Source organism: Vipera berus (genome assembly GCF_964194415.1).
Source record: "Vipera berus genome assembly, chromosome: 1".
Classification (NCBI taxonomy): Eukaryota; Metazoa; Chordata; class Lepidosauria; order Squamata; family Viperidae; genus Vipera; species Vipera berus.
Window position 1 is genome coordinate 105,981,737 of NC_138202.1, and position 27,224 is coordinate 106,008,960.

At 39.9% G+C, this 27,224-nt stretch overlaps 1 protein-coding gene across 3 annotated transcripts in view; it reads left to right on the plus strand.

The window, feature by feature from the left end:
* Positions 1 to 26,647, plus strand: part of CARS1 (cysteinyl-tRNA synthetase 1) — a 42,957-nt gene extending 16,310 nt beyond the window's left edge. For 2 of the 3 annotated variants that reach the window (XM_081335630.1, XM_081335629.1), the window contains 17 exons: positions 680 to 829; positions 1,075 to 1,215; positions 1,794 to 1,882; positions 2,752 to 2,873; positions 2,967 to 3,079; positions 4,581 to 4,709; positions 6,301 to 6,430; positions 6,685 to 6,788; positions 7,993 to 8,090; positions 15,764 to 15,953; positions 16,601 to 16,669; positions 19,192 to 19,273; positions 20,754 to 20,834; positions 21,010 to 21,077; positions 24,757 to 24,816; positions 25,505 to 25,588; positions 25,801 to 26,647. In XM_081335630.1, coding sequence (XP_081191756.1) covers positions 680 to 829; positions 1,075 to 1,215; positions 1,794 to 1,882; positions 2,752 to 2,873; positions 2,967 to 3,079; positions 4,581 to 4,709; positions 6,301 to 6,430; positions 6,685 to 6,788; positions 7,993 to 8,090; positions 15,764 to 15,953; positions 16,601 to 16,669; positions 19,192 to 19,273; positions 20,754 to 20,834; positions 21,010 to 21,077; positions 24,757 to 24,816; positions 25,505 to 25,588; positions 25,801 to 25,935 — 1,845 coding nt within the window. In that variant the 3' untranslated portion in view covers positions 25,936 to 26,647. Of the gene's footprint in view, positions 1 to 679; positions 830 to 1,074; positions 1,216 to 1,793; positions 1,883 to 2,751; positions 2,874 to 2,966; positions 3,080 to 4,580; positions 4,710 to 6,300; positions 6,431 to 6,684; positions 6,789 to 7,992; positions 8,091 to 15,763; positions 15,954 to 16,600; positions 16,670 to 17,345; positions 17,790 to 19,191; positions 19,274 to 20,753; positions 20,835 to 21,009; positions 21,078 to 24,756; positions 24,817 to 25,504; positions 25,589 to 25,800 lie in introns of those variants that run through there. The other variant, XM_081335631.1, reaches the window with a different exon arrangement.
* Positions 26,648 to 27,224: the final 577 nt, after the last annotated feature.

The window sequence follows — 27,224 nt, forward strand, 5'->3', positions numbered from 1 at the left end:
GTTCTTACTTAAAGCATGATTACCTGCATAATAGTTTTATTTTTAGAATTTTATTCCCATTATTAAGGGCTAGGACAGGGGTCAGCAACCTGAAACAGTGAAAGAGCCACTCGGAACCGGTTCCCTCACAAAAGGAAAAACTGGGAGCCGCAAAAAATGTTTGCATATGCGCATACATGCGCGCATGCGCAGAACAAGGTTTGACTGAAGAGTGGAGCCAAGGCGAGATATGCACCTCCCCTGCATATTTGAATTGATTGGTTGAACTTTTTTAGTCCCACTTTTTATTTATTTTTTGGACTTCACATGGCAGAGGACTGGGAGCCGCAGGAGACGGCTGAAAGAGCCGCATGCGGCTCCGGAGCCACGGGTTGCAGACCTGTGGGCTAGGATATGGGAGATATATAGTTACAGTCTCTTGGAGGAGAGAGGTTGAATGCTTCACAAGAACAGTGAGAGAAGCCACGACCCAAAGGGAGCAGGACCTGTTTTCTCCACTTCACACATCCATACATGTCCTTGTTTGCAGGTATATGCGCGCACGTACACACACACACACAATGTAAGGAGGCTTTTATTAGCTACTTTTAAATCTCTCTTTTTACATACTGGTGATTGTGCTGTGATAGAAGAATCCAGCTGTTTTTGTTTATGTTTTTATCCATGTTTCTTAATTCAGCTTTTTTCAGCAAAGCTGGAAGAAACGTCGGATCCTGATAAGAAACAGATGCTCGAAAGGATGCAGAATTCAGTGAGAGCTGCTTTGGAACCACTAGAGAATGGCCTGCAAAAGAACCTCTCTGAGGGAGAGGTCACTAAACATGCTAAGGTTAGTACACTTTTCTGAAATAGGTTGCAAGTCATTTCAGTCGTTGCCTTCTGATACATTACCACACACACACACACACACACACACACATTCTCAATCACTCGTTCATTTCAAGGTACCACTGAAGTCGTCTTTCCCGTGAAGCTTGAAGAGCATTTGAGCACGGGCCTCTGGGGAATTTTTAAGAATTGTGGAAATTGTGCATTAGGATAAACAGCCTGTGTTAAATAGAATTTATTTTTCAGATTTTGTTGCAAGAAGCAAAAGATACACTGTCTGAGTGGCTGGACACTAAGTTGGGTAGCCAAGTGACAGACAACTCTATATTTTCCAAACTTCCCAAATTTTGGGAAGAAGAATATCATAAAGATATGGCAGCTCTCAATGTAAGTAGACATGATTATTCAACAAAACCTCAAAAGATACTCCTGAATAGTATTGCTCATCCTTTATTGTATCAAATGTCCTCTTCTTTTCAAGACTGGAAAGGAAATGTGTCATAAGTGTAGTTAAAAGCTTCAAACCACAAGTTAGGAAACTATTTCAAATAGATCTTGAATTAGAATTTTATTAAAATGATAACCTGAGATCTTTAGGCAGAATCCTCAGAAAGTCTGCTATGTTCCATTTGTTCCCATCTAGAAAATCAGAATTATAATTAGATCCACATAAAGAATTATTCATCAACAGTTAGAGCAATGTTAGTTTCTATTTTACCTTGAAGGATATTTTTCAGGTTTAGCTTTTGGAAGCTAGATGTTTCTTGATTTCGCTAAGCAGAATAATTGCCCAAGCACATTCGGTGTGGGGGGATCAGTTCCTATTTGTTTTTAGTTTGGGTTTGTTTAAGATTTTCCTACCAAGTTTTATTATTATTATGCTACTGTATAATTTTAATTGTAAAGCAGAATATATTTTGAGATTCTGGTGTGGTAGAAAAAAGAAAAGGTTTGTTTTTTTCCAGGTATTACCTCCAGATGTCTTAACTCGTGTTAGTGAATATGTACCAGAAATTGTGGACTTTGTTCAGAAGATTGTAGATAATGGATATGGGTGAGTATAACTTGACATTTTCCCACTGTTCTCTATAATATACAGAAAGTGGTGAGAGTAATAGTTTGAGTATCTAACAAGCAATTCAGTGGCTTTCTTATAAAGGAATATTTCCAATGTCCTTTTTAATCTAAGAGAGTCTAACTTTTCGCTACATCACATAACAAAGAATTACGATACACTTTTTTGGCTACTTTACAAGTGCTCACGAATTAATCCTTATTCATTTTTCCCAGCCGGGTGCTTCCAAATGAGTTGTCTATGGAGATTCTCCGTCATCCAGGTCACGGTTGTCCCACAGGTGCTGCTCAAAATGCAACTGGACTTTATTGAGTTTTTTTCCTTGAAAAACATTTTCCTTCTCACCCAGGAAGCTTCTTCAGTTCTGACTGAATGGTGGGGAATGGAAGGATTTGTATTCTTTGCAGCCATCCGATTGTTAGCCCCCTGAAGGCCGGCGGTTAACTTTCTGAGAGTCATTGAAGCCACTTGGAGGTTTATCTGTACCCTCAAGGTTACCCAAATCGGAGTACAAATGGGTGTGGAACCTTGTTGGACTCAGGCCATTCGGCAGCCCCAAGAAGATTCCACACCCATTTGCAGTCTGATTCTTCTTGGATGAGAAGCAAAATGTTTTTCAAGGAAAAATAAAGACCAAGAAAGTCCATCTGCATTTTGAAAAGCACCTTTGGGACTTCCAGATGAGCCGAGCTACAATTCCACATATCAATCCCACAGCATACATACATAGCCTAGCTTTCTTCAATTCTATATAAAAAATCAGCTGTGTAAAAGTGTTGGAAGTATATTATTTACACTAAATAGGGTCCACGCTCCTATTTAATTGAAACTGTAGTTTTGCCTTCTAGCTACGTGTCCAATGGATCTGTTTATTTTGATACACTAAAATTTGATGCATCCGAGAAACACACCTATGCAAAACTGGTCCCTGAAGCCGTAGGAGATCAAAAAGCGTTACAGGAGGGTGAAGGTAATTTGAATTCCATAAACGAATCTTCAGAAAATATTTGGAGAAAACTACAAAGTGACCGATTCTTGTAATTCCTCCTTCTGCTTCTCCTAGGTGATCTGAGTATCTCAGTGGATCGTTTAAACGAAAAACGATCGCCGAATGATTTTGCTTTGTGGAAGTCCTCCAAACCAGGAGAGCCTTCATGGGATTCTCCTTGGGGCAAAGTAAGGATAGCAAAGACTGAGCAATCAGTTGTGTGATCAGAAGGTACAGCTTACTCCCTTGGGAGAGGAGAAAGCTTTTTTTTAAAAAAAATCTACAATGCCATTTCTGTAACTGGGCAAAGGAGGGAAACTTACTCTGTGCCCCTTCTTGTACGTGTTTTTCACTTATGCAGCAGAACACTCTTGTTGCATACAACACCCAGAGTCACTTGAAACAGTGAGATGGGCGGTATTTAATGAAATAAATAAAATATTTTAATCCATGTATAGTGGTACGTTGGTACTCAACTGCTTTGAAACTCATTGAATTTGGCACTCAGTGCATTTTGACACACAATTTTTGTCCTAGTAGTCATGGTTTGTATAGCATTCATTGCACAAGCTAGAACTTTTCGATGTCAGCAGCCTTGTGACTCACTACGTTTTTCCTTCTGGGAAAAAGTTGTTTGGTACTCGTCATTTTTGGTGTTCCTCGCTCAACCCAGAACCAATTAACGATGAGTACCGTGGTACCACTGTGTACCGAATAAATTTGTAACAACTACACCCATTATTAATTTTGTAAATTCAGGAAATACAGGTAGTCCTCGACTTACAACCACAATTGAGCCTAAAATTTATGTTGCGAAGTGAGACAGTTGTTAAATGAATTTTGCCCCATTTTGCAACTTTCTTGCCATAGTTGTTAAGTGAATCATGGCAGCAGTTAATTTAGTAACAGTTGTTAAGTGAATAAGGCTTCCCCATTGACTTTGCTTGTCAGAAGGTTGCAAAAGGTGATCCCGGGACCATGGGGATGCTGCAACGGTTTTAAGTGTGAAAAATGGTCTTAAGTCACTTTTTCTCAATGATGTAACTTTGAACGGTCACTAAATGAACTGTTGTAAGTCAAGGACTACCTATATAGCTGTATAAGGTGCTAGCTAATAAAGCACTTAAATAACCTTTTGTTTTTTCAGCTGTGGTGTTTACCTAATCAGCACAGATCAGATTCTTACATTAAAATTGTCTAGTATTGCTGTGAAATAATGGCCCTAGAAAGATACAATTTGGAGTATTTTTTTCCTCTGTGATCCAATAATTTCATAGATGAGGTTTATTTGCTTACTTTTTTAAAACAGCCTTCCCATCTGAGCTGGTTATAAGGAACCTATTCTTATTATCTTTGACCTCACAGCTGTTTTAGCAGACTTTTTCAGTTTTTACAGTTTTAGGTAATTATATAGTCAGTTCATCCTAATGTTACTCTAAGCCATCAGCTGATTGGAGGCTTTAGAAATATTTATCTGCTAATGTCTTTAATTCCTAAGCAAAAGACAAATATATCCTTCAGTTTGACGGACACCACTTTAAACAAGTTGTGAGCCCGTCATCATTCTGTACTTCTCCAGAATTCACTGAGCTAAATCACTTAATGAATTTAGTGCATGTTAGCCTTTATTATTAAATCATCAAGGATATTAATCTACATGATTAATAAGTTATCACCCTGTGTTAATAGGGACGTCCAGGATGGCATATTGAATGTTCTGCAATGGCTGGATCCATTCTAGGAGAATCTATGGACATTCATGGAGGAGGTTTTGATCTTCGTTTCCCCCACCATGACAATGAGTTGGCACAATCTGAGGTAAGTGGTGTAAAGCGCTAAACCAGTAGTGCTTGACCATTTCCCCCCCTGAAATCTTGTATATTCCTGGAGAAAAACAAAAGTTGAGCCCCACCACGATGGGAACAAAAATACTTTTCCCAAAAAGAACATTTATATGTCAAAGGGCTCGCAACTTGGGAGTCCTCCTAGATTCACGGCTCACCCTGGAAGACCACATAGGAGCTGTGACTAGGGGGGCTTTCGCCCAGGTTCGCCTGGTGCGCCAGTTGCGGCCCTATCTAAGCCGGGATGATCTATGCACGGTCACTCATGCGCTCGTGACCTCTCGACTAGACTACTGCAACGCTCTCTACATGGGGCTGCCCTTGAGGACCACCCGGAAGCTCCAACTGGTACAGAATGCAGCCGCGCGAGAGTTGTGTTGGGAGTCTCCCGATACTCCCACGTTACACCTCTGCTCCGTGAGCTGCATTGGTTACCAGTTGCCTTCCGGGTGAGATTCAAGGTACTAGTAATGGTATTCAAAGCCCTACATGGCAGGGGTCCGGAGTACCTGAGGGAACACCTGCTGCCGGCATCGACTTCCCTCCGCCCTGTGCGTTCCCACAGAGAGGGCCTCCTCAGGGTGCCACCCGTCAGAGAATGTCGATTGGTGGCCCCCAGGGGGAGATCCTTCTCTGTGGGCGCCCCGGAGCTATGGAACCAGCTACCGGTTGAGCTCCGGACGGCGCCCGACCTTCGCTCCTTTCGCCGCGAGCTAAAAACATACTTTTTTGAACAAGCTGGCCTGGCCTGATGAGGGGATTGGGGGGGGTTTGCTACTGTTTTTTATTAGGTTTTAATGATGTATTTTAGTATGTGGGCATTTATTTAATCTTGTTTTAACTTTTGTAATTTGTATTTTTATTCTTGCCCTGTTCACCGCCCTGAGTCCTTCGGGAGAAGGGCGGTATAGAAATAGTATTAAATAAATAAATAAATAATGGTCATAAAATGGGTCAGTCATATCACCAACCCTATTTTATGACTTTGGGGCAGCAGTCATTAAATGAACCCACGTTCATTAAGCAAACACCACAGTTGTTAAGCAAAACAATGTTTTGCTGTGGACACATTTTTTCTGAAATAGAAGCAAGTGCCAGGTTTCAGCAAAACCATCATAAAACATGATCATTTGGTCACGAGTTACTGCAAGTGGTCATAAATGCGGCTTTGTTGTCAATTGCCCAAAGTTCATGATGTGACAGCGGAGAGGGCCCAACCGTCAGAAGTTTGAATCTGGCTTTTAAGTCCCCTTTTTTGGATCAATCGTAACTCAATGGTTGCTAAGTGCTGGTTGGATTTTTACTGTTTCTTATGTTTTTATTGTTGTTAATATCAGCTACCTAGAATCATGATACATACGGTGGGCATCCATAATTTTCCTAAATAACTGTTACTAATCCTCAGACTGACTATTAAAATGTTCTTCTATTGCTTCCTATCTAATTATAGATACCTTCATTTTTTATTCTGTTTACAACGTAGATCACACTTTTTAAAATGTTGCTGCAATCTAATGGGGGGGTTCATATTATAATATAACTCTTTGGTCTCATTGATTTTGTAGGCATACTTTGACAATGATCACTGGGTGCGCTATTTTCTACACACTGGGCATTTGACAATTGCTGGCTGTAAAATGTCCAAATCTTTGAAAAACTTTATTACAATAAAAGATGCATTAAAACAGCATACAGGTAAGATCTATCAATTTAAAAACATTTCATTTTCGATGGGTACAATGGCGCTAGCTATTGCTTAGCTTATCTCCATCGTCTTTGGCTAAAAACTATCTAATTGGCATTTAAGATTATTTATTTTATTCTGTAATTAGTAATTTGGTTGGGTTTTTTTTAGAGTAGCTATGTATTGATAGCCTAAATGGCCTATGCCAGCTATGAGTCCCTACTATGCAGCTTTTTTCCATTTGTTTCTTTAAAACTCTCAACAGCGCGGCAGTTAAGGCTGGCTTTTCTTATGCATTCTTGGAAGGATACTCTAGACTATTCAAAGAACACCATGGAGTCTGCTATCCAGTATGAGAAATTCATAAGCGTAAGTTATTTTCCTTTCTTCTCATTGTTCTGTTGTGCAGATGTTGGGACATATTCCTGAAAAATACCAGGTGTTCTTTGTTCCTTTCTTCATATGCAAGATTGTGGCACAAAATAATAAGGTAGGCTTACACACCTTGATCTACCAAACCACTAGCCATACGTGGTATCATTCATGGGTTCATTAGTTTTGTTGTCTGTCAGAAACAACAAAGAGGAGGTAGGAAGTTTGGGGGTCAGAATTTCAGAGACCATTATGCAGGTCGTATATCACAAACAGAGTGGGCCCAGTTCACAAGGTAGCACAAGCATCTACAGGTAATCCTTGCATAACAACTGTTTGTTCAGTGACCATTCAAAGTATGATGGTGCTGAACGGGGAAGGGGGGGTTATGACAGGTCCTTGTAGTTGCAGCCAGTGTTAATACCCCTACAATCACGTGATTGTCATCTGGGTGCTGGGCAATAGGCTTGCAATCACCCACTTGCACTGTCCTACAGTCACATAATCACATTTGCAATCTTCACTAGCACCTTCTGACAAGTAAAGTCAGTGGGGAAGCTGACAGGAAATTGCAAACAGCGACTTGATGTCACACTTAACGACGGCAACCAAAGTGCTGGAACTGCCATTGCAAAATGGCACGGTTGCATGATGTTGTGCTTTGCAATCGCATTGCTTAGCAATGGAAATTCTGGTCCCAATTGCTATTGTTAACCAAGGACTACCTGTACTACTAATCATGATTATGAAAAAAAAATGACATCACACGTCATCATTAACTTGCCGGGTTAAGTCAAGTGACAATATCCTCCAAGATTAATTTGTATTATAGTGGAGAGGGGTTTCCTTAAAAGGCTAATTAGAAATAAAAAAAAACTTGCAAAGGCCCGTTTTCTTAGTTTATCATTCACACTCTTTAAATCAATATACAAAGCAGGATGAAGGTCGGGAAAGCGGTAAAACCCTTTCAAATCATCCACCTGTTTGGCCGGGTCTTAACTTTGATTGACCCAGTAATCTTTTTGTTAATGTGTTCCACCATATTCTGCAAAAAAAAAAAAACATTTTTAAGGCCACACACAGAGACAGACTGTTGCTTTTCTTGCCAGAGTTAGTGCTGTTTTAGACTGAAAATGAGTATTGACATAACTATCCGAAGGGTATTCTTTGTAACAGATTGTGGGGCTCTTTCCCTTTTTAGGAGTTTTTTTTAAATGTCAAGGATATCCTTCGGGCTCCTGCTAATGTGACAGGCCAGTATGAAAAATGGGAAAACCAGGAAATTGAACTGAATAAAAGGTGAGCTAACCATTTTTTCTTTCTCTCTTTATGAATAGATATCTGTATATCTGTGTCAATGCCTGTTTTTCAAACTGGCATTTGCGTTTAGAGCAGACAGGGCGCGTTCCTTAAAGACTTCCTTCTTGAAACTCAATTACTTGTTAATTCACATACCAACCGGGCCATTCATAGTGCCAATCCCATGCCTTCTTAATTGATTTCATCTTGCCGTTTTAGTGCTTGGCATAGGAACCTACAGGCCGGGCTCTGCTGGTGCATTTCACAGTCAGTTTCTCTGCTTCATTGTGCTAACATTTTATTATTTCCTAGAATGAAAAACAAAGTGCTACCCTAAAATCCATAAGCAGGAAAAAAGAACTAATGCCCCCTTCGTAAGCTTTTCAAGAGTGCCGTGTTTCCTGATAAAGAAAACTGGTTATGACCTTCTTCTGGCCCATTCTTTCCTTGACTTGATAAAAATTAAAAAGAAACCAGGGAAGGCCATCCAAAGAAGCGGGACAAGACCGTAGAGCAGGGACCTCACATAAGCAACCAACTGGCCACAATCATCCAGATCATTTTCTTCAGGCTGCAGTTTTCAACACTTTGTAGTTGCTGCGGTCATCATGGCCCACCAAGGCCCAGTGGCTGAGAGCTGCACAGAGCCCCAGGAAGCGTTACAAAGAGAAGCGTGGCGTGGCAGCAGTGGCAGCATCTTGGCTGACTCTTAGTACGAGTAGAGCCTGATTGGCTGGGCTGTGCACTTGGTGCCCCAGAGGCCTTTCGTAGCAAGGGAAACATTGCCCACTTGGATGCTCTGGGCCAGGGGCCAGCAACCTGAAACAGTGAAAGAGCCACTCGGAACCGGTTCCCTCACAAAAGGAAAAACTGGGAGCCGCAAAAAATGTGTGCGCATGTGCGTACATGCACGCATGTGCAGAACAGGGTTTGACTGAAGAGGGGAGCCAAGGCAAGATATGCACCTACCCTGCATATTTGAATTGATTGGTTGAACTTTTTTAGTCCCACTTTTTTTTTTTGGACTACACATGGCAGAGGACTGGGAGCAGCAGGAGACGGCTGAAAGAGCCAAAACTGCTTCTAAGGTTGTGTCAAGGCTTCCTGGGCACAGGCAGTGGATAGGCGCAGCTCCACTTGGGAGGAAGGGCCAGGATGCAGCGGTGAAGGCTGTCCAAGGAAAGGTACGGAGAGGCTACTCTGCCGTGAGGGTCTCTCTGCCAGGCAAGGAATAAGAGAAATAAGCAAGCGAGATCTTTCCACTGCTAGACACAGAGGGAGAGAAAAACAGAGAACAGGAAAAAGTTAATGGAAAAAAAATAAAGAAATATCTCTGCTAAGCAAGGAGGTAGAAAAGAAAGGAGAGGGGGGGAAAAGCAAGATTTGAGCTGTGCTAATTTAAGTTTCCTAACTTTTGTCATCCCAGACATGATCTTAAAATAGTACTTATCAACCCAGTAATAAAACCAAATATTATTCAGGTTAATTAAAAAAAAAACCAACGCTAGTAGCTAGGTGGGCAGAGAAACAGTTGTTCAGCAGCAGCTGTTTTTTGCATAAGTCCTGGATTTTTAATTTGATAAATTAACAATATTTGTCATTTTTGTATCTATGCACTATAAGGTTTCAGTATGACAAGCCTCAGGTGAGCAAACTAAGCCTCGTGCAGCCTTTGAATCAATTTGAGTTTAAGACCCAGATCAGCAGCATCCAAAATCAGGTAGAAGATCCACTCCTTTTACGTGCCTCGCTTTTCTTTCAGCTGGGCAAAAATTAGCTTTGCTATCATCTGGGTGCTATCAGCACTCAGGGACCCACAGCTGACTTCCTTTTTTTCCTTCTTTCGGACTGAATTCTTTTGCAGCAACTAGTTGTTTTAGGGTCTGCCGCAAAAAGCAAGAACAGTGGCTTTTCTCCAAGTAAGCACGGTGGAAATTACAACCGTTGGCCATTTTGCAGCCCTCTCGGCATTCTGCTGGAGGCACAAAATCAGTGCTAGAAGTAATTGAGATTCCGAAACCCCAGACTGAATTTGACAGCAGTTTTCACTCTGCACAGTTTTACGTAACTATTTCATAGCTGGGGTTTGTTGTTTTTTTAGCCCCTGAAGATGAAAGTACATTGAAGCCCCACCTTGAATTCCTGGAACTCGGTTCCACTCTTGGCTGGCTTCCAGGCTGCATTTTTTTTTTAAATATCGGTCACAAAGATATCAAACTTGTTTTAGCCTCCCAGAGTTGGACATTCTTAAGAGGCATTCATTCTTTATGAGATAAACTATTTGAAGTAGGATTGCGCAGTACAAATTGAAACATCTTTGTTCAGAAGCCTTCACTGTGTTTGTATATAATAACCATGGTTTACCATGATAGGAACAATCACAGTCTTGCTCTCCAGATTGGTAAACTTCTCCCTTCTTTTCCCATGGTCTGATAAGGCTTCTGCTCCTGTTTTTGATTAAACCATCTGCTGTATCATCCGTACCTGGAAAACTGTGACTAATCTTACCTGGAGACTAGCCAGTTTCAAAACCAAGTATCTAAAGCTGGTTTACTTTTACCTACCAGAATTAAGATCTATCTCCAGTGTACAATTCAGACAATCTTCTAGCATGCCAGAACAAATCATGGGTTAGTGTTGTACCTAAATTAATGTTAGTTAGTCAGGCTGCCTTTCAGAAGCTTTTTTTGTAATTTGGCTCATGAGTCAAAATGCTATACAGTTTATGACAGCAGTTCAGAGTGGACTTGCCATCGCTAAGCAATACAGTCATAAAGTGCAATGCCATGTGACTGTGCTGCTTGGCATTGGTAGTTCCAGCAGTCCTGGTTGCTGTCTTTAGGCAAGGACCATGCAGGTCATTAAGTGAGGATCTCGTGTGACTGCGGCTTCCAACCTCCTATCTGCTTCTCCCTTGGCTTGGCTTGTGGAAGCCAGCCGGGAACATCAGAAATTGCAGTCGTGACCATGGATCACTGCAACATCACAATTAGTGTCCAGATGGTGAACTAGCGGGGGAAGAGGGACACTGCCACAGCTGAAACTCAAGGATTGGTCACAACTACCACTTATTCAGCACCACCACGAGTTTGAACAGTTGCTGAACAAACGGTTGTTAAACGAGGACCATCTGTACCCATTGGTAGAGTAGTTTGTTTTTTTTAATCCCATTTATATCCCGCCCTTCTCTGAACTCAGGGAGGCTTACAATTTAAAACACAAATCAATGTGCTTAGCAATAATTTACATGCACTCTTGTAATAGGCCATCTCAGTGCTTTATTTTTAATAGGCTTTTTTCATTTTTTCCATTCCGGGCCCTCATTTCCCTGTTCTGCCCACAGTTGATACCTTAAGATTCTTCATAAATCTGTTTGTGTAGAGTTGCCTCTCCTCCCCCAGACAATTCCTTGCAGAAACCAAAGTAGACACATACTCAGTATTTCAGTTACAAGGTTATTGACTGACTGACTGACATTTCTAGCTGCTGTTAAAAGGTTTTTATCCTTTCACACCAAATCTTTAGTCATGTTTTGGTTTTTACAATAGTGTTAACAAAATTCTAAAAGTAGTATTACAAATAAAAATTATTATTATAAGGCATGGCAACTACATTATAGTGCAGGGCTTTTCAACCTTTTCACCCATTGTACCACTTTTAGGATATGGCAACATCCGAGTACCACCAGTCACCTAGCAAGGTGTCAAAAACTTGATGATCCAAAAAAAAAAGGAAAAAAGTGATGAAGTACAGGTAGTTCTCGACTTACAACAGTTAGTTTAGTGACTGTTCGAAGTCACAATGGCACTGAAAAACGTGCCCCCCAAGCCACAGCTGAGCAAGACACCTGCCTGCCCACCCGGTGGCACTCTTCCTCCTGCCAGAGGTTTTCATTGTTGTGAGCATTTCTGTTGAGGATTGTCAGCAGGGGTGGGGCGGGGGGGTGTCTGGTTTTTATTCCCCCCCCCCCGCTGGGTGGTTGCAGCAGGTTTTGGTCACTTCACATGACCCTGGGACACTGTGACCCTCATAAATATGAATCAGTTGCCAAGCATCTGAATGTAAATCACAAGACCCTGGAGATGCTGCAACATTCCAGCTGATCGGCGCTTCTTCTGGGCTCAGCAGAAGCGCCGGGATCAGTGCCAAGCTCTACCTGGAGCCTGGCGCTGATCCTGGCGCTTCCGCTGAGCCCTGACAGCCCTGCAGCTCCATCTCTCGCTCAGGCTAGTGCGGTGCTGCCACCGGTTCAGCTCATTCCCCTCCCCCGCTACCACCTGCTAGGTGCCAATGTACCACAGGTGGTACCAGTACCACTGGTTGAAAAGCCCTGTTATAGTGTATTTCCATATAATAACAGTTGTTTTAATTCTAGCTGGGAAATTATCGTTTTTTTTCCTCCTGCGAAACTTAGTAAAACAACACAAGCTCTGTCTTACTATTCATGGAATCCAGAGTTCTGGGTGCTGCCTTCAAGGGCTTCCCATTCTATGGAACTGGAATACCACATGCCACACCCACCAGGAACACACAGGAAAGCAAAGTGCATGATTCTAGTCCAAAAGGTTTCTCCTTTACAATATTCTAGTTTTCAAGGGAAGAAGCAGAGGGGAGATCTGGTTGTCCCTTAAAAATTATCCTTTCACCCCAAAGGAAAAAAAGTCTGAAGAGGCTGCTTCAATGATTTTCCAGTCACTAGTCATGTCCCATGCAACCTCCAAGCCAGCAGCATTTGTTCACCACTGCATTATATCAATTTGGCTTGCTCAATGTCTTACAGAAATGTTGTACTTCAGTCCGAATCTTTCAAGCTGGCTGTAGAACAGCTGCAAATGTTTTGCCTAACCTAATCTAAGATCTAAACATAGTTGGATATGTGTGATAGGGTTCTCAGTGTCAGTCCTCTGGATTCTCTTTTTCTCTCCCCCCCCTTTTTTTTTAATACCTTCAAGTCAGTGTTGACTCCTGGCAACTGCGTAAACTACTCTCTGCAGGGTTTTTGGCAAGATTTTATGGAAATGGTTGCCTTCTTGCAAGGGCTGAGAGTGACTGACCCAAGATCTCCCATCTGCTTTGTGTCTCCTGGTTTTCAGGCATGATGCCTTAAGCACTGTCCCAGATTGACTATCTTTGACCAATGAGCAAATACTAAGAACCACAAAGTATTGCTGGGGAAGAAAAAGGCCTATCTAGTCAGGCTTCTGGTTTTCTCAATAACCAATTAAATATCTAAGAGGATCTCATGTTAAAGCAGGGCAATGGGTGTAATAACTCCTCCATGTTATTTCATAAAGTAATAGTCAATGCTATCTTTGATCCTAAAGGCAGAATATAGATATTATATAATTTATTCTTCCTTTAAGTAATCTAGATTGATAATAATTAGCATAATATAAGGAAGCTAGTCCCACACTTAAATATGCATTTGAATAAATACTTTTGTGTTTGTTCAGTGAATTTTCCACCATTTATTTGTATTGGATTATTCTAAGTACTAGGTATGAAAAAATAAGATAATTTCTTTTCTGGACTTCCGGTTTTGCGTCGTAGCAACGCGGCCAAGGGATTACAGGGCTCCATATCTGTCTGGTTTCATCCTGCCAGGGGACCCTAAATGGGTCTAAAGTTGCCATGGAGAGTCGACAAAGGAGGGCCACCCCCATTGATCAGGGAAAGACAGGAGTCGATCCATTTGATCTGGGGGAAGCCCTCCAAACTGACAGGAGAAAGGCTAGCTAGCTGCATTCCAGTGACTAACCCAAGCTACTGGTATCCGAAGTACAAAAGCACCAACTAAGAACAACTGTGAACAATGTGTTTGGAAGTGGGTGAGAATATTGATCTTCTCTTCTCTATTTTGAAACTGATTTCCTGGAAAAGATCCCCAAGAAGAAAAAAATCCTCCGAAAGTGAGAAGGAAGGGGATTATAACCCCATCCTTCCATAGATGGAAGCGGCGATTTAATTTTCATGGGGGACAGAAATACATTGAAATAGATTAATGTACTGAATACTGAGGGGAAATTAAGATTAAATAAGAATAGGTGAGAGTCAGATTTAAGAGATATGATTTGACCTACTAGATCAGGGGTGTCAAACTGCCGGCCCATGGGCCGGACGTGTCATCCGGAAGCCGCACCCACCCCATTGCCAGCAATGGCAAAATCGTCCCGATACGTTGCGCGATGTTATGTGACATCGCAAGTTTGACATGTCTGTACTAGATGGAGTACCATAAGATTAAACACCTGTTTGAATATGGTTAAAAAAATAATTAAATTTTGGATATGAATGGGTTTTATAGTAAAAGATAGGATTTATAAATAGTATAGTATTTTTTATGATATGGGAAATGTAAAAATACTGGGATGATTTAAGTGAATGAAAGGTTTTGGATATTTAAATGTAATCAATTCTGACAAAATTATAACCAACAAGAAATGTTTTGAATACTGAGGGGAAATTAAGCTTAAATAAGAATTCTGAAAACAGGACCTATAGTGATTTACATAAGATGATTTTTTGCAAATGCAACTGTAATATAAGCTGATTAGAAAAGACGCTACATACTAATGTTATTGTTATTCACATAAATACTAGAAAAATGTTTAAATTTAATTTTGTATGTATTAAAAATACTAAGAAGTACATTTGCTCAAGGTTGGTAAAAGGAGAACACTTGGAAGAAGAGAAGTTAGTATGTTTTTTAATCCCATTTATATCCCGCCCTTCTCCGAAGACTCAGGGCGGCTTACAATTTAAGCACAAACCAATGTGCTTAGCAATAGCCTTCATTCTATGTATATGCCTGCTTATTAGGGCTTTCGCCCCCCCCAGCGGCATTATTACAAAGTCAGCTTATTGCCCCCAACAATCTGGGTCCTCATTTTACCAACCTCGGAAGGATGGAAGGCTGAGTCAACCTTGAGCCTGGTGGGACTCGAACCTGCACTAATTGCAGGCAGCTGGTGTTACTTAAGGAGGCATTAGCCCACTGTTGATTATGAAATCATAGAAAATATTATTAATTGTTGTTAAATATATGAATCCAGACAACATGTTGTTTACCAAGTACTAAAGATTGTTATTCCAAAAAATTAATAAAATATATTTAAAAAAATATAATTTCTTTTCTGTAAATTATCTCCACCCATACATAATTCTACATGCCTCTATTTCATACCTTCACATTTTTTAATAAACTGCTCAAATATTTTTACGTTTCCACATAGGGGAGTTGCTTAGCTTCTTGATAATATCAGTTTCTCTTTTCTGCATTCTCCAGCTTTATATTGTGCTTTTTGAGATTCTAAAATCAAAATAGTCACAATATTTAAAAAAGATGATTGCACAATACATTTCAATAAGACATAACAGTATTGTCAATTTATTTATCTCCTTTTTCACAGACTAAGTTGATTTTATTGACCTATCCATCACAGACCCAGGATCTCTTAGATCCCACTGATGCACAGAGCAAATTACATTTTTTTTACATATTGTGTAACATTTAGTATTTGCCAATTTAATACATATTCATCCAGTTGGGAGAAATTCTTTTAGACTAAGCTTCCAGTTCATTTTTCTTCAATTAGTACCAAAATCTTTTCATTCAAATGATTTAAGCATGATGTAAAGATTTTTGTCTTAATTTCTTTTCTTTTCTTGCCTAGTTTTTATGACAAGAAAGAAGCTGTACATGAAGCATTATGTGATAACATTGATACGCGTACAGTCTTGGAAGAGCTGCGATCATTGGTCAGTCAATGTAATTCCTATATTGCTGCAAAGAAGACTGCCCGACAGATGCCAAATAGAATGTTGCTAGAAAATATAAGCATTTATCTTACCCACATATTCAAGGTATGGGATTTTTGAATAAAGCTTTCAAATTTGGCCATGTATTGTTTGTTAAGGATACATGTTAGTGGTTAGTTTTTTATGATTTGGATTAGAACTTGGAGATTTATTGTGGTTTAGAATACAATTGGCAATTACTTTAATAAGAATGTTGGGGTGTGATTGACTAATAAAGTCTGCTTGCTAGAAATTAATAAACACCTTAAGGTTCATTACTACTGCCTACTTACTTACTTATTAACTTATTTTGTTTCCTTCCTTCCCAAACGTTTATGATGCTGTAACCAAAAACTGACTCAGAGCAATCTATACTTTATTAATTCAGTAATAAGGTTAAATACATAAGTAATTAATGTATTAATCTTGACAATCATCAGGCAATACTATTTCAGGAGCAATTAAAATTTGCATCATGCCCCAAAGTGCTATAGAACAGCCTTCTTCCCCTAGCAGGAACCTCTTGGAGAATAGTTGTTATCTATCTACGGGAATTTATATATTGTTCCACTGTATGTGTGGAATATGAAACCTTGCATGGTAACTCAAATTGCATTCATGTTATTTTTGATTGAAATTTCTAACACTTAAAAACTACCTGCTAGTAAGTGTGAATCTATATGTTCAGGTTTGTATACATTTCCTTTGCATAGGTCTTTGGTGCAATAGAAAGCGAGGAGGGAATTGGTTTCCCAGTTGGAAGAAATGGTCATGCGTTAAATGTAAGTGGAAAGCATATTTTACTGATTTTATTACTATTCATGGTTTTTAAAGATTGGCTTAGACATTGAAGTAAGCTTTCAAGAAACATAGTGGTGGTGGCGGTAGTAGGAATAAGAGAAATAGTGTATTTTTATCCTGCGTTTTGTTTTGTTCTGTTACACACACACATATATAGGATAGGAAGTTCTTCCTGCCATTTAATGGGAAATAGCAACCAATGGGTTGTTGGGGGCAATAAGCTGACTTTGTAAAAATGCCGCTGGGGGGGCGAAAGCCCTAATAATCAGGCATATACATAGAATGAAGGCTATTGCTAAGCACATTGATTTGTGCTTCTTAGATTGTAAGCCGCCCTGAGTCTTCGGAGAAGGGCGGGATATAAATGGGATTTTAAAAAAAGGAAGGTATATGAAAGACATAATTGGTAGAACAGAATGTACACATACATATTATTCTTTGAAATAGCATGCTTTTATTATATAACCTTGTCTAATATAGTAGAAAACAAATCAGATATAATGGTAGGGATGTGAAGATCACCATATTTTGTTCTAGGTTAAGATTGGCAGAAAATGTTTTCCAACTTGTTTAGGAAGATGATGCATTCTATTTAAAAGAATGAGCACTTTGTTAAAGTCAATGCTTTTACTAGTTACACTTCATTCAACATTTTAGGTAGCAAGTAAGCAACCCATGACCCACTGGGTTGTTGTGTCAGGGATGTTTCCTTACCAGATTCCTCAATGCCTTCAACAATGGCAGTGTTGTGATTCAGGGTCAGCCTGTGGGTTCGGCAGTTGGGTCGGACGACGACTCAGAGGAGGAGGGGGGTGTTGAAGATCTTGCTGATGATAGCCCTCAGGCAGGCCCCTCCCACTTGGTCACCATGGAGACCCAGCTGTGTGAGCCTGACAGTGTGGATGAAGATGACCCACAGCTGGCCCTGTTCAAGGACGCCCGGCGCAGGAGGCAGTCAAGTAGGAGCAAGCAGAGGAAGGCTGTGGGGCTTCTCGGAAGGAGGCAAAGAGAGGCCACGCCCTGAACTCTTTATAAAGGGAATGTTTGGGGAGGGCTGGTTTGCTGAAAGCAACCGCTCCGATAGTGTTTCAAAGCTCCTGTATCTTGGTATGTGTTTTGTTTGTTTTTGTAATAAATTTGGCAGACGTATTCCAGCCTCTTGCCGTTTATAAAGGGGTTGCCTTTTCTGCAAGGCCGGTAGCAGGCTGGTACAGAACAGGCAGAGTTTCTAACATACTGCCTTAATTGGAAAAGTTGCAATACTTTGAGAGATTTCTGCCTTGAAATAGTCCATGTTGAATTATACTACAATTATTAGGATAGGAAATATTTTATAACATTTTATATTATGTCCTAAAAGACAGATCTGTGCAGAAAATGGCACTAGATCTAGCAACAGAAAAGAATCAAGATTGTACAAATTGAAATTCCTGGGTATGTGCTACAATAAGACCAGCGTAAACCAATGTAGCCCTGATATAATCATCACAGAAGAAATTAGTGAATATCAAAATGGTATTTGTCAATTCACGGCAGTACGACTATCCTTTGTTCATCAATGTAACCTCTGACTGATACTGATATTGTGAATAGTGGGGGTCATGAGAAAGCCGCTTTTGTTCATGTAAGAGCCTTATTCAAATAAACAATTTTATTCCAAGTACTTACATACGAAACCTGCATTAGTTTAGCCTGAATAGGGCAATGATGCAAATGCTTTGTTTAGATACACTAAGGGAGCATTCTGACATCAGAAAGAGGTATCCAGCTTTCTCCATTTCCATCAATCGCAGGATATCAGATGTTATCAACAGATAAGACCCATTGCTTGAAATGAGGAGGGGTGGGCACGGTGGATTTCTTCTTTTGGACCGTATTTAGTCTTTTCCAAAACAAAGAATGTAATATTTAAAAGGTATCCAGTTTTCTGTTTTGCCTGAGGGTCTTGCATTATATTGTCTATCTGCTCAACAGGTAGTCCTTGACCTACAACCATTCATTTAGTGGCCATTGAGCTTACAATGGCACTGAAAAAAGTGACTTGTGACCGTTTTTCAAAATTATGACCATTGCAGCATTCCTGTGGTCATGTGATCAAAATCCAGATGCTTGGCAACTGGCTCGTATTTATGACAATTGCAGTGTCCCGGGGTCTTGTGATCACCTTTTGCTCCCTTCTGACAAAGTCAATGAGGAAACCAGATTCACTTAACAATCTTGTTACTAACTTAACAGTGATTCACTTAACTGTGGCAAAAAAGTCATACAGTGGGGCAAAAGTCACTTAACGACTGTCCTGCTTAGCAACAGAAATTTTGGTCTCAATTGTGGTCATTAAGTCGAGGACCACCTGTATAAAACTCAGGTATGATAAGAGCTCCTTTGCTTCATTCATTCACCTTGTGTAGATAATGGTTTTAGAAATCCACCTAGTTTGGAAGAAAATGGGTAAAAGTAGTTTAGGAAGGAAATGATATTTAAAGTGCCTTTTTTTATGCTGCAGCTTGAATCTACAGTAATGCCATATCTTCATGTTTTATCTGAGTTCAGAGAAGGGGTACGGCAAATTGCCAGGGAAAAAAAAGGTGAGATTTTTCTGGTTATAAATAGACATCTATACAAATTGTGTGCCACTGCTACAAAAGGGAATCCTTTGTTTCCACATACAACTAATAATTCAGTCCCTTGTGCAAAATGTGCAAATAGGCAGGAGCCCCTTTCAGTCACAAGGTGAGCACGTTTTAGAAGTGACACTCTGCATTTACATTCAGGCTTACTTATTTTGGTTTGCTACTAGAAATAACTGTCCATTTTTATTGCACTGTGGTGTGTTTACTGGTGACTGCATGAAATTTTATTATTTTAAAACACACTTCTAAAAGAAAGGAAGGAAGTGTACTGTGTTTTTTCACTTCCTGGCTGTACTTGTTTGGGTTGCCCAGATTCCACAGCCTGCTGCACAAAGCATATTTTTATGGCTGAAACACAATATCAAGTCAAAGAATCTTAATTGACATGCCATTACATGACATAATATGGCTCCTTTCTTCCCCTGCTTCTAGGCATTGTAGAGCTTAATAATTTACAAGTGGAAATCTCATTTTGAGATCATTAGTGTCGTTACAAAGGACTCATTCATGCACTGCTGATCTCTTGTTTTTAGATCAGAAGAGTTTTAACTAGGATATTAATATGATATGTAAATAAAATATTTTTATTCATTGAACAAAAACAGCAGAAACTGGGAACTTTGAGAGTATAGTGGCTGTTCTTAGCAAAGACTTTATTTGATTTTTGAATCTTTAGTTGATAACTGAGATGAAAAAAATGCCCCAAATAAATTATAATATCGGGACATTGAGAAGCATTTAAAGAAAAACCAACTCTTGTTGCAAAATATCAGTGTGGTATACTGTAGTTTGGAGATAAGAAACTTAAATTCACCTATTGGCTCCTGTACCCTTTGCTTCTGTGGAAAAAAGCAGATGCAATTATGCATTTCTTAAAAAGCATATAATGTTTTATTGTGGTTTATTTGGTGCAACTTTAAACATATTTACTAGTTAAGAATTCCCTGGAAGTTGAAAGAATTTGACTGGTAGGAAATGTATTTAAGATTGCAGTTTTAGTCAATTTCACAGGAATAATGGAAGTTTATTTATGCAGGGAGTTAGGTTGTATAATTGTATGGATGTTCCCAAATTAAGTCTTCAATTCTGGCTGTTGAAATGAAGGGTACAGTATGATTCTTGGCTCAGATATGAGAAAAACGCTGCCAACGAAAAAATGCTGCACAGAGCTATAAAAACTTAATATATATAATGAGGGATCTCCTGGAAAGTTTAAGTCATTCCAATTCTCAGATTGTGTAGTATACAGTGTTTCCTCAAATGCTTATTCCTCTAAAAATTAAAATAAAATAAAAATAAAACAAAAACAGGAAAAATTAGCAAAATTATATCATGAAGAAAACCCACTGAAACGTTAATAAAATGTCTTCACCTTGTCCAGCTGACCAGAATTTTTTTTTTTACTTAAATTTCAACGTTTTTGTTGCTCTTGTAGTGTTTGAAGTTCTGAAGCTTTGCGATTCGCTTCGAGACGATATCCTTCCAGAGCACGGAGTTCGGTTTGAAGATCATGAAGGTAAAAAAGTGCCTGAGTTCTGTCTTGGCTTCTCTTTTCGGCTGCTAATATGAAACACTACAGTAGCAATCTAGCTTGATTCCAGACAATTTATATGGATGATGGACTGGGTAAACCGTAGTAATGACATATATAAAAGCATTTAAAAGATTATTTTTTTTTAATTTTCCCCTAGGACTTCCAACCGTGGTCAAGTTGGTAGACAGAGACACCTTGCTAAAAGAAAGAGAAGAAAAGGAAAAGGTTCTGCATTCTGTTCTTCAAATTATTTTTTCCTATGCATTTAATTTACAACGATCCACCACTTACGCATGAGCTAGGAACAGAAATGTAGTCCTGTGCCTCTGTACTTGTTTATGAGTACAAATTTTACTAGGGATTTGGGGGCTAAACCACACGTGCTGTTTGCTAGAGGAAGAAATGCTCCCTTAATATATATATATATATATATATATATATATATATGTAGATCTAGAGTCTCGGGTTTCTTCCCGCGTTCCTTTCATCTTCAGAAAGTTGTGGCGACGTTTCGACGAAATCCCATCCGTCATCATCAGGCCGGAGTGTTCCTCCTGCTGCTTCCAGGAGCAATGCGTGGTCTGGCTGTTCCTTTCCTTCCAACTGCCGGTGGGGCTGTGTTCTGAGGCGTGGCTGTCTTCTGATTGGGTGGATGCGTGGTTGTCTTTTGATTGGTTGGAGGCGTGGCTGTCTTCTGATTGGGTGGATGCGTGGTTGTCTTCTGATTGGTTGGAGGCGTGGCTGTCTTCTGGTTGGGTGGGGTGTGTTCTGAATGGGTGGGGTTTTTTGTTGTGTTGTAATATCCTGAGTGTTGTGATTTGGTGTCCTGAGGAGTGGGCTGTGTAGTGGCCTCCAGAGCTTTGGTTTGGCTCCGAGTTCGAGGACCTGCTATGTATCTCTGGTATGGGTCAGTCAGGTTCGTGTGTGCGTTCTTCTGTTTGGGTGATGGCACTTTTGCTTGACTTGTTCTGTCTTTTATGTGGGAGAGTTTTTGTTCTGGGTGTGGATGAGTCTTGCTGGGGCTGGTGGCATTTGGGGTTGTTTGTTGGTTTTTTAAATCCTTGTTTGCTGAAATTCGTTTCTCTATCAATGCTGGTTTCCAAATGGCATGTAGGCGGGAGGTGTCGTCTCGCTTGTTCATACTGTCTGGGTGTTTTTCTATTTCAATGGCTTCTCTGATTATTCTGCTATTGAGATGTTCTATTTTGGCGATTGTTTTTGTACCTTCAAAATTGATGTTGTGTCCCGTAGTGTTTATGTGTTGTACTAGTGAAGATGTGTGATCTTTCTTCTGTACTGAGTTCTTATGTTCTTCTACACGTACCTCTATTCTTCTGTTGGTCTGTCCGATGTATGTTGCTGGACAGGAGGCGCATGGGATTTGGTATATGCCCTGGTTTTCCAGTTCTATTTTGTCTTTGGGGTTTCTCAGGATGGTTGATATCTTTCTGTCAGTGTTAAATGCGGTTTTGATGTTATGTTTGCGTAGTACTTTACTGATTTTGTCGGTTGTTCCTTTTATGTAGGGCAAGATGGCTCGTCCGTTGTTCTGTTCTTCTTCTTGGATGTTTTTCTGTTTCGGAGTCCCCTGCTGAATCATATTGGTGATTTTGTTTTTTTGGAACTTGTTTGCTGTCAATATGTCTGTCAGGGTGTGTAGTTCTGTTTGTATATGTGTTTCATCCGCAAGGCATCTGGTTCTTGTTATTAGTGTTTTGGCTACTGAATTTATTTGTGCTGGGTGATGATGTGATTGCGCATTGAGGTAACGGTTGGTGTGTGTTTTCTTTCGGTAGACTGTGTGTCCTAGGGTGCCGTTTTGTTTTTTGTATATAAGTACTTATATACAAAAAACAAAACGGCACCCTAGGACACACAGTCTACCGAAAGAAAACACACACCAACCGTTACCTCAATGCGCAATCACATCATCACCCAGCACAAATAAATTCAGTAGCCAAAACACTAATAACAAGAACCAGATGCCTTGCGGATGAAACACATATACAAACAGAACTACACACCCTGACAGACATATTGACAGCAAACAAGTTCCAAAAAAACAAAATCACCAATATGATTCAGCAGGGGACTCCGAAACAGAAAAACATCCAAGAAGAAGAACAGAACAACGGACGAGCCATCTTGCCCTACATAAAAGGAACAACCGACAAAATCAGTAAAGTACTACGCAAACATAACATCAAAACCGCATTTAACACTGACAGAAAGATATCAACCATCCTGAGAAACCCCAAAGACAAAATAGAACTGGAAAACCAGGGCATATACCAAATCCCATGCGCCTCCTGTCCAGCAACATACATCGGACAGACCAACAGAAGAATAGAGGTACGTGTAGAAGAACATAAGAACTCAGTACAGAAGAAAGATCACACATCTTCACTAGTACAACACATAAACACTACGGGACACAACATCAATTTTGAAGGTACAAAAACAATCGCCAAAATAGAACATCTCAATAGCAGAATAATCAGAGAAGCCATTGAAATAGAAAAACACCCAGACAGTATGAACAAGCGAGACGACACCTCCCGCCTACATGCCATTTGGAAACCAGCATTGATAGAGAAACGAATTTCAGCAAACAAGGATTTAAAAAACCAACAAACAACCCCAAATGCCACCAGCCCCAGCAAGACTCATCCACACCCAGAACAAAAACTCTCCCACATAAAAGACAGAACAAGTCAAGCAAAAGTGCCATCACCCAAACAGAAGAACGCACACACGAACCTGACTGACCCATACCAGAGATACATAGCAGGTCCTCGAACTCGGAGCCAAACCAAAGCTCTGGAGGCCACTACACAGCCCACTCCTCAGGACACCAAATCACAACACTCAGGATATTACAACACAACAAAAAACCCCACCCATTCAGAACACACCCCACCCAACCAGAAGACAGCCACGCCTCCAACCAATCAGAAGACAACCACGCATCCACCCAATCAGAAGACAGCCACGCCTCCAACCAATCAAAAGACAACCACGCATCCACCCAATCAGAAGACAGCCACGCCTCAGAACACAGCCCCACCGGCAGTTGGAAGGAAAGGAACAGCCAGACCACGCATTGCTCCTGGAAGCAGCAGGAGGAACACTCCGGCCTGATGATGACGGATGGGATTTCGTCGAAACGTCGCCACAACTTTCTGAAGATGAAAGGAACGCGGGAAGAAACCCGAGACTCTAGATCTACACATACAGACACCCGCGAGAATCTACGAAAACAAATATATATATATATATATATATATATGACATCATGAGGGCAAAGCCCTTATGATTTCATCCCCATTTCATTCCTTGTGTGTTGCTACTCTTGAGTTTATCTCCTTGTAATTGATGGTCCTCTTCTTTTTCCTTCCACCATTCCCAGTTTTCTCATGTTCATGTTCCCCTGTAATTCAATCTTTGCCACTTCAACTTTACTTTTCCTTCATGACGACACATCCCACATCTAGCTGTGACATAACACCATTGATACTCCAAAAGATCCTCAACATTTCCTCTGCCGCATATCGTTATCTTACTCGAGAGGGCCTACTATCCAACAGTATATTATCAGTCACTTTTTCTTGGAAAAAACACGGGGCTCGTTTACCACTGCCTTCTCCCATGTGGCATGAAATGATGCTTTTGCTGTTGTCCTTAAAGTGATCATTCACCTCCAGCATCTTCCTGTATCATCATTGGTACCCTAGGATAGATGGTTTTTTTTGCTCCAGCAGGTAGACTGTTCTTCATGAATACACACCCTGCTGTGATGATGCAGAATAATCAGACTTGAAGGATGGGGAATATATGCATACGGTGCAGTGATTTTAATATTGTTTTTAAAATAATGATCATTCTTTATTATGATTTCACCTAGATTGAAGAAGAGAAAAAGAAGAAAAAACAAGAAGCAGCTAAGAAAAAACAAGAACAAGAGGTAAATAACCTATATCATGAGCTGAATGGTAGGCGGTGATATCACAGTCACTACAGACCTTGAAGATAATTTTGCCTTCACTGTCCAAGTCATTCTACAGTGTAAAGACTTTCATGCTTTCACATAGCATGCTTGTGATATTAATGTGAACATTTATTTCTATCTGAAGTTTTTGAAGTGTTGATCAAAGTTTATTTTTAGCTGAAGGTTGGGTATGTTTATTACAATGTGAGCAACAAAAAATGTTGTGGCAATGGTGCAGGTGGTTCTCACCCCCACAATTAGGACCAGAACCTCCATCGCTAAGTGATGCAGATGTTAAATGAGGCACATCTAATTTTATGACCTCTTTTGATGGAGTCATTAAGAGAATCGCCAGAGTGGTTAAACAAATCACATAGTTGTTAAGTAAATCTGGTTTCCCCACTGATTTTGCTTGTTGGAAGATTATGAGAAGGGTGCAAATGGCAATGATGTGGCTCCAGGACATTGCAAGTGTCATAAATATTGAACATGTGACCACAGGACACTGTAATGGTTGTAAATGCCAGGACGTGTCATAAGTTACTTTTTTCAATACCATTGTAACCTTGAATGATCATTAAATGAATTGTTATAATTCAAGGACTAACTGTAATTCTTATTATGTTATTTATTCCTGAATTGTAATGTCTACTTTATGTTACAGGCAGCAAAACTTGCAAAAATGAAAATTCCACCTGGAGAGATGTTTAAATCTGAGCACGACAAATATTCCAAATTCGATGAAAGTGTAAGAATACTGCGACTTTAAAACACACACACACACACAAAATTCAGGAATGAGGGGAAAAACTACCAGATAACAGCACGAATATTATCCACCATGTCTCATTGAAGAGACCAAAAGAGGCTGGTTCAAGGCCATCCCAATCATCATTTCATTCATAATAGTATTTGAAACTGAATCTCTTCACTCATTTATATTGAATTAATATTTTCTAGGGGCTTCCAACCCATGACGTAGAAGGCAAAGAACTCAGCAAAGGACAGATGAAGAAATTAAAGAAAATGTATGAAGCACAAGAAAAACTGTACAAGGAATTTCTTCAAATGAATCAAAATGGAGTTGCAAACTGAAAATAAAATTTGGACAATATTTTTCCTAAAGAAATGCAAGAGTTGGGTAACATCAGTGGAAGTAATAAGTTATTTCTGCATGTGCCATACTGTGCTGATATATATATAATTTAGTTGCAGATATCAATAAAACTTTTGTTACCATAATAAAATCCATGTAATGTTTATGCAACAGGATCAAAAACTAAGAACCAACAAAAACCTAATTTAATTTTAATCTGAAAATTCACTTATTTCTAAACTAATTTGTTAATTAGTACACAGATGGAGAAAAAGTCTACAAAAAGATTTATCTTTAGGAAAACATGCACAAAATATGTGTGCTAGAAAAAGATAACTGCATTATATTAGAAAACATACTGAAAAACATTACATTATGGAAAGTACTTTTAAAAATGTGCGGGACCGTTCAGGTAGGTTTGTTTTGTAAAGGAAAACTGATAAATTTGTTATTAATTTAAATCAAAATTAGAAAAATGAGAAACTGAGTCAATGTATAAAACAATTTCATCTTTCCCTAGAATGAAATAATTATTTTTCTAATGAATGACATGATCAGTTGAGCAATATTTTTGTTTAGTGCAAAATCTAATTTCACATTTTTTCAGAAATAGGTACCAATTTATTTTCTGTAACTCACTCCAAGTCTAACAATTTGCACACTTTTTTGGCAGATTAACAGATTAATAAAATAGGACATTAAGTAGAAACTAAGAGTGCTAAAGAAGAGCAAGTTTATTTATTTATTTATTTATTTGTTTTTATAAACCGCCCTTCTCCCGAGGGACTCGGGGCGGTGTACAGAGGAAGGAAGGTATACAGATTGAACAATAAAAAACAATAAAAAACAATAGTAAAAACAAAACTGTGACCCCAATTAAAGCTATCATGCCAGGCCGGACTGCTGGAACAGGAAAGTTTTTACGTCGCGTCGGAAGGTGCGGAGGTCGGGGGCCATCCGGATTTCGGTTGGTAAGCTGTTCCAGAGGGCTGGCGCACCCACTGAGAATGCCCTCCCCCTGGGGGCCACCAGCCGACATTCCTTGAGCGGTGGCACCCTGAGGAGGCCCTCTCTGTGGGAGCGCACAGGACGGTGGGGTGCTGACATTGGCAGAAGGTGCTCCCGTAGGTAGTCCGGACCCATGCCATGTAGGGCTTTGTATGTCATTGTTAGCACCTTGAACTTCACACGGAAGGCAACCGGAAGCCAGTGCAGCGCACGGAGGAGAGGTGTGATATGGGAGTATCGGGAGGCTCCCAAGAGTGTCCGTGCCGCTGCACTTTGCACC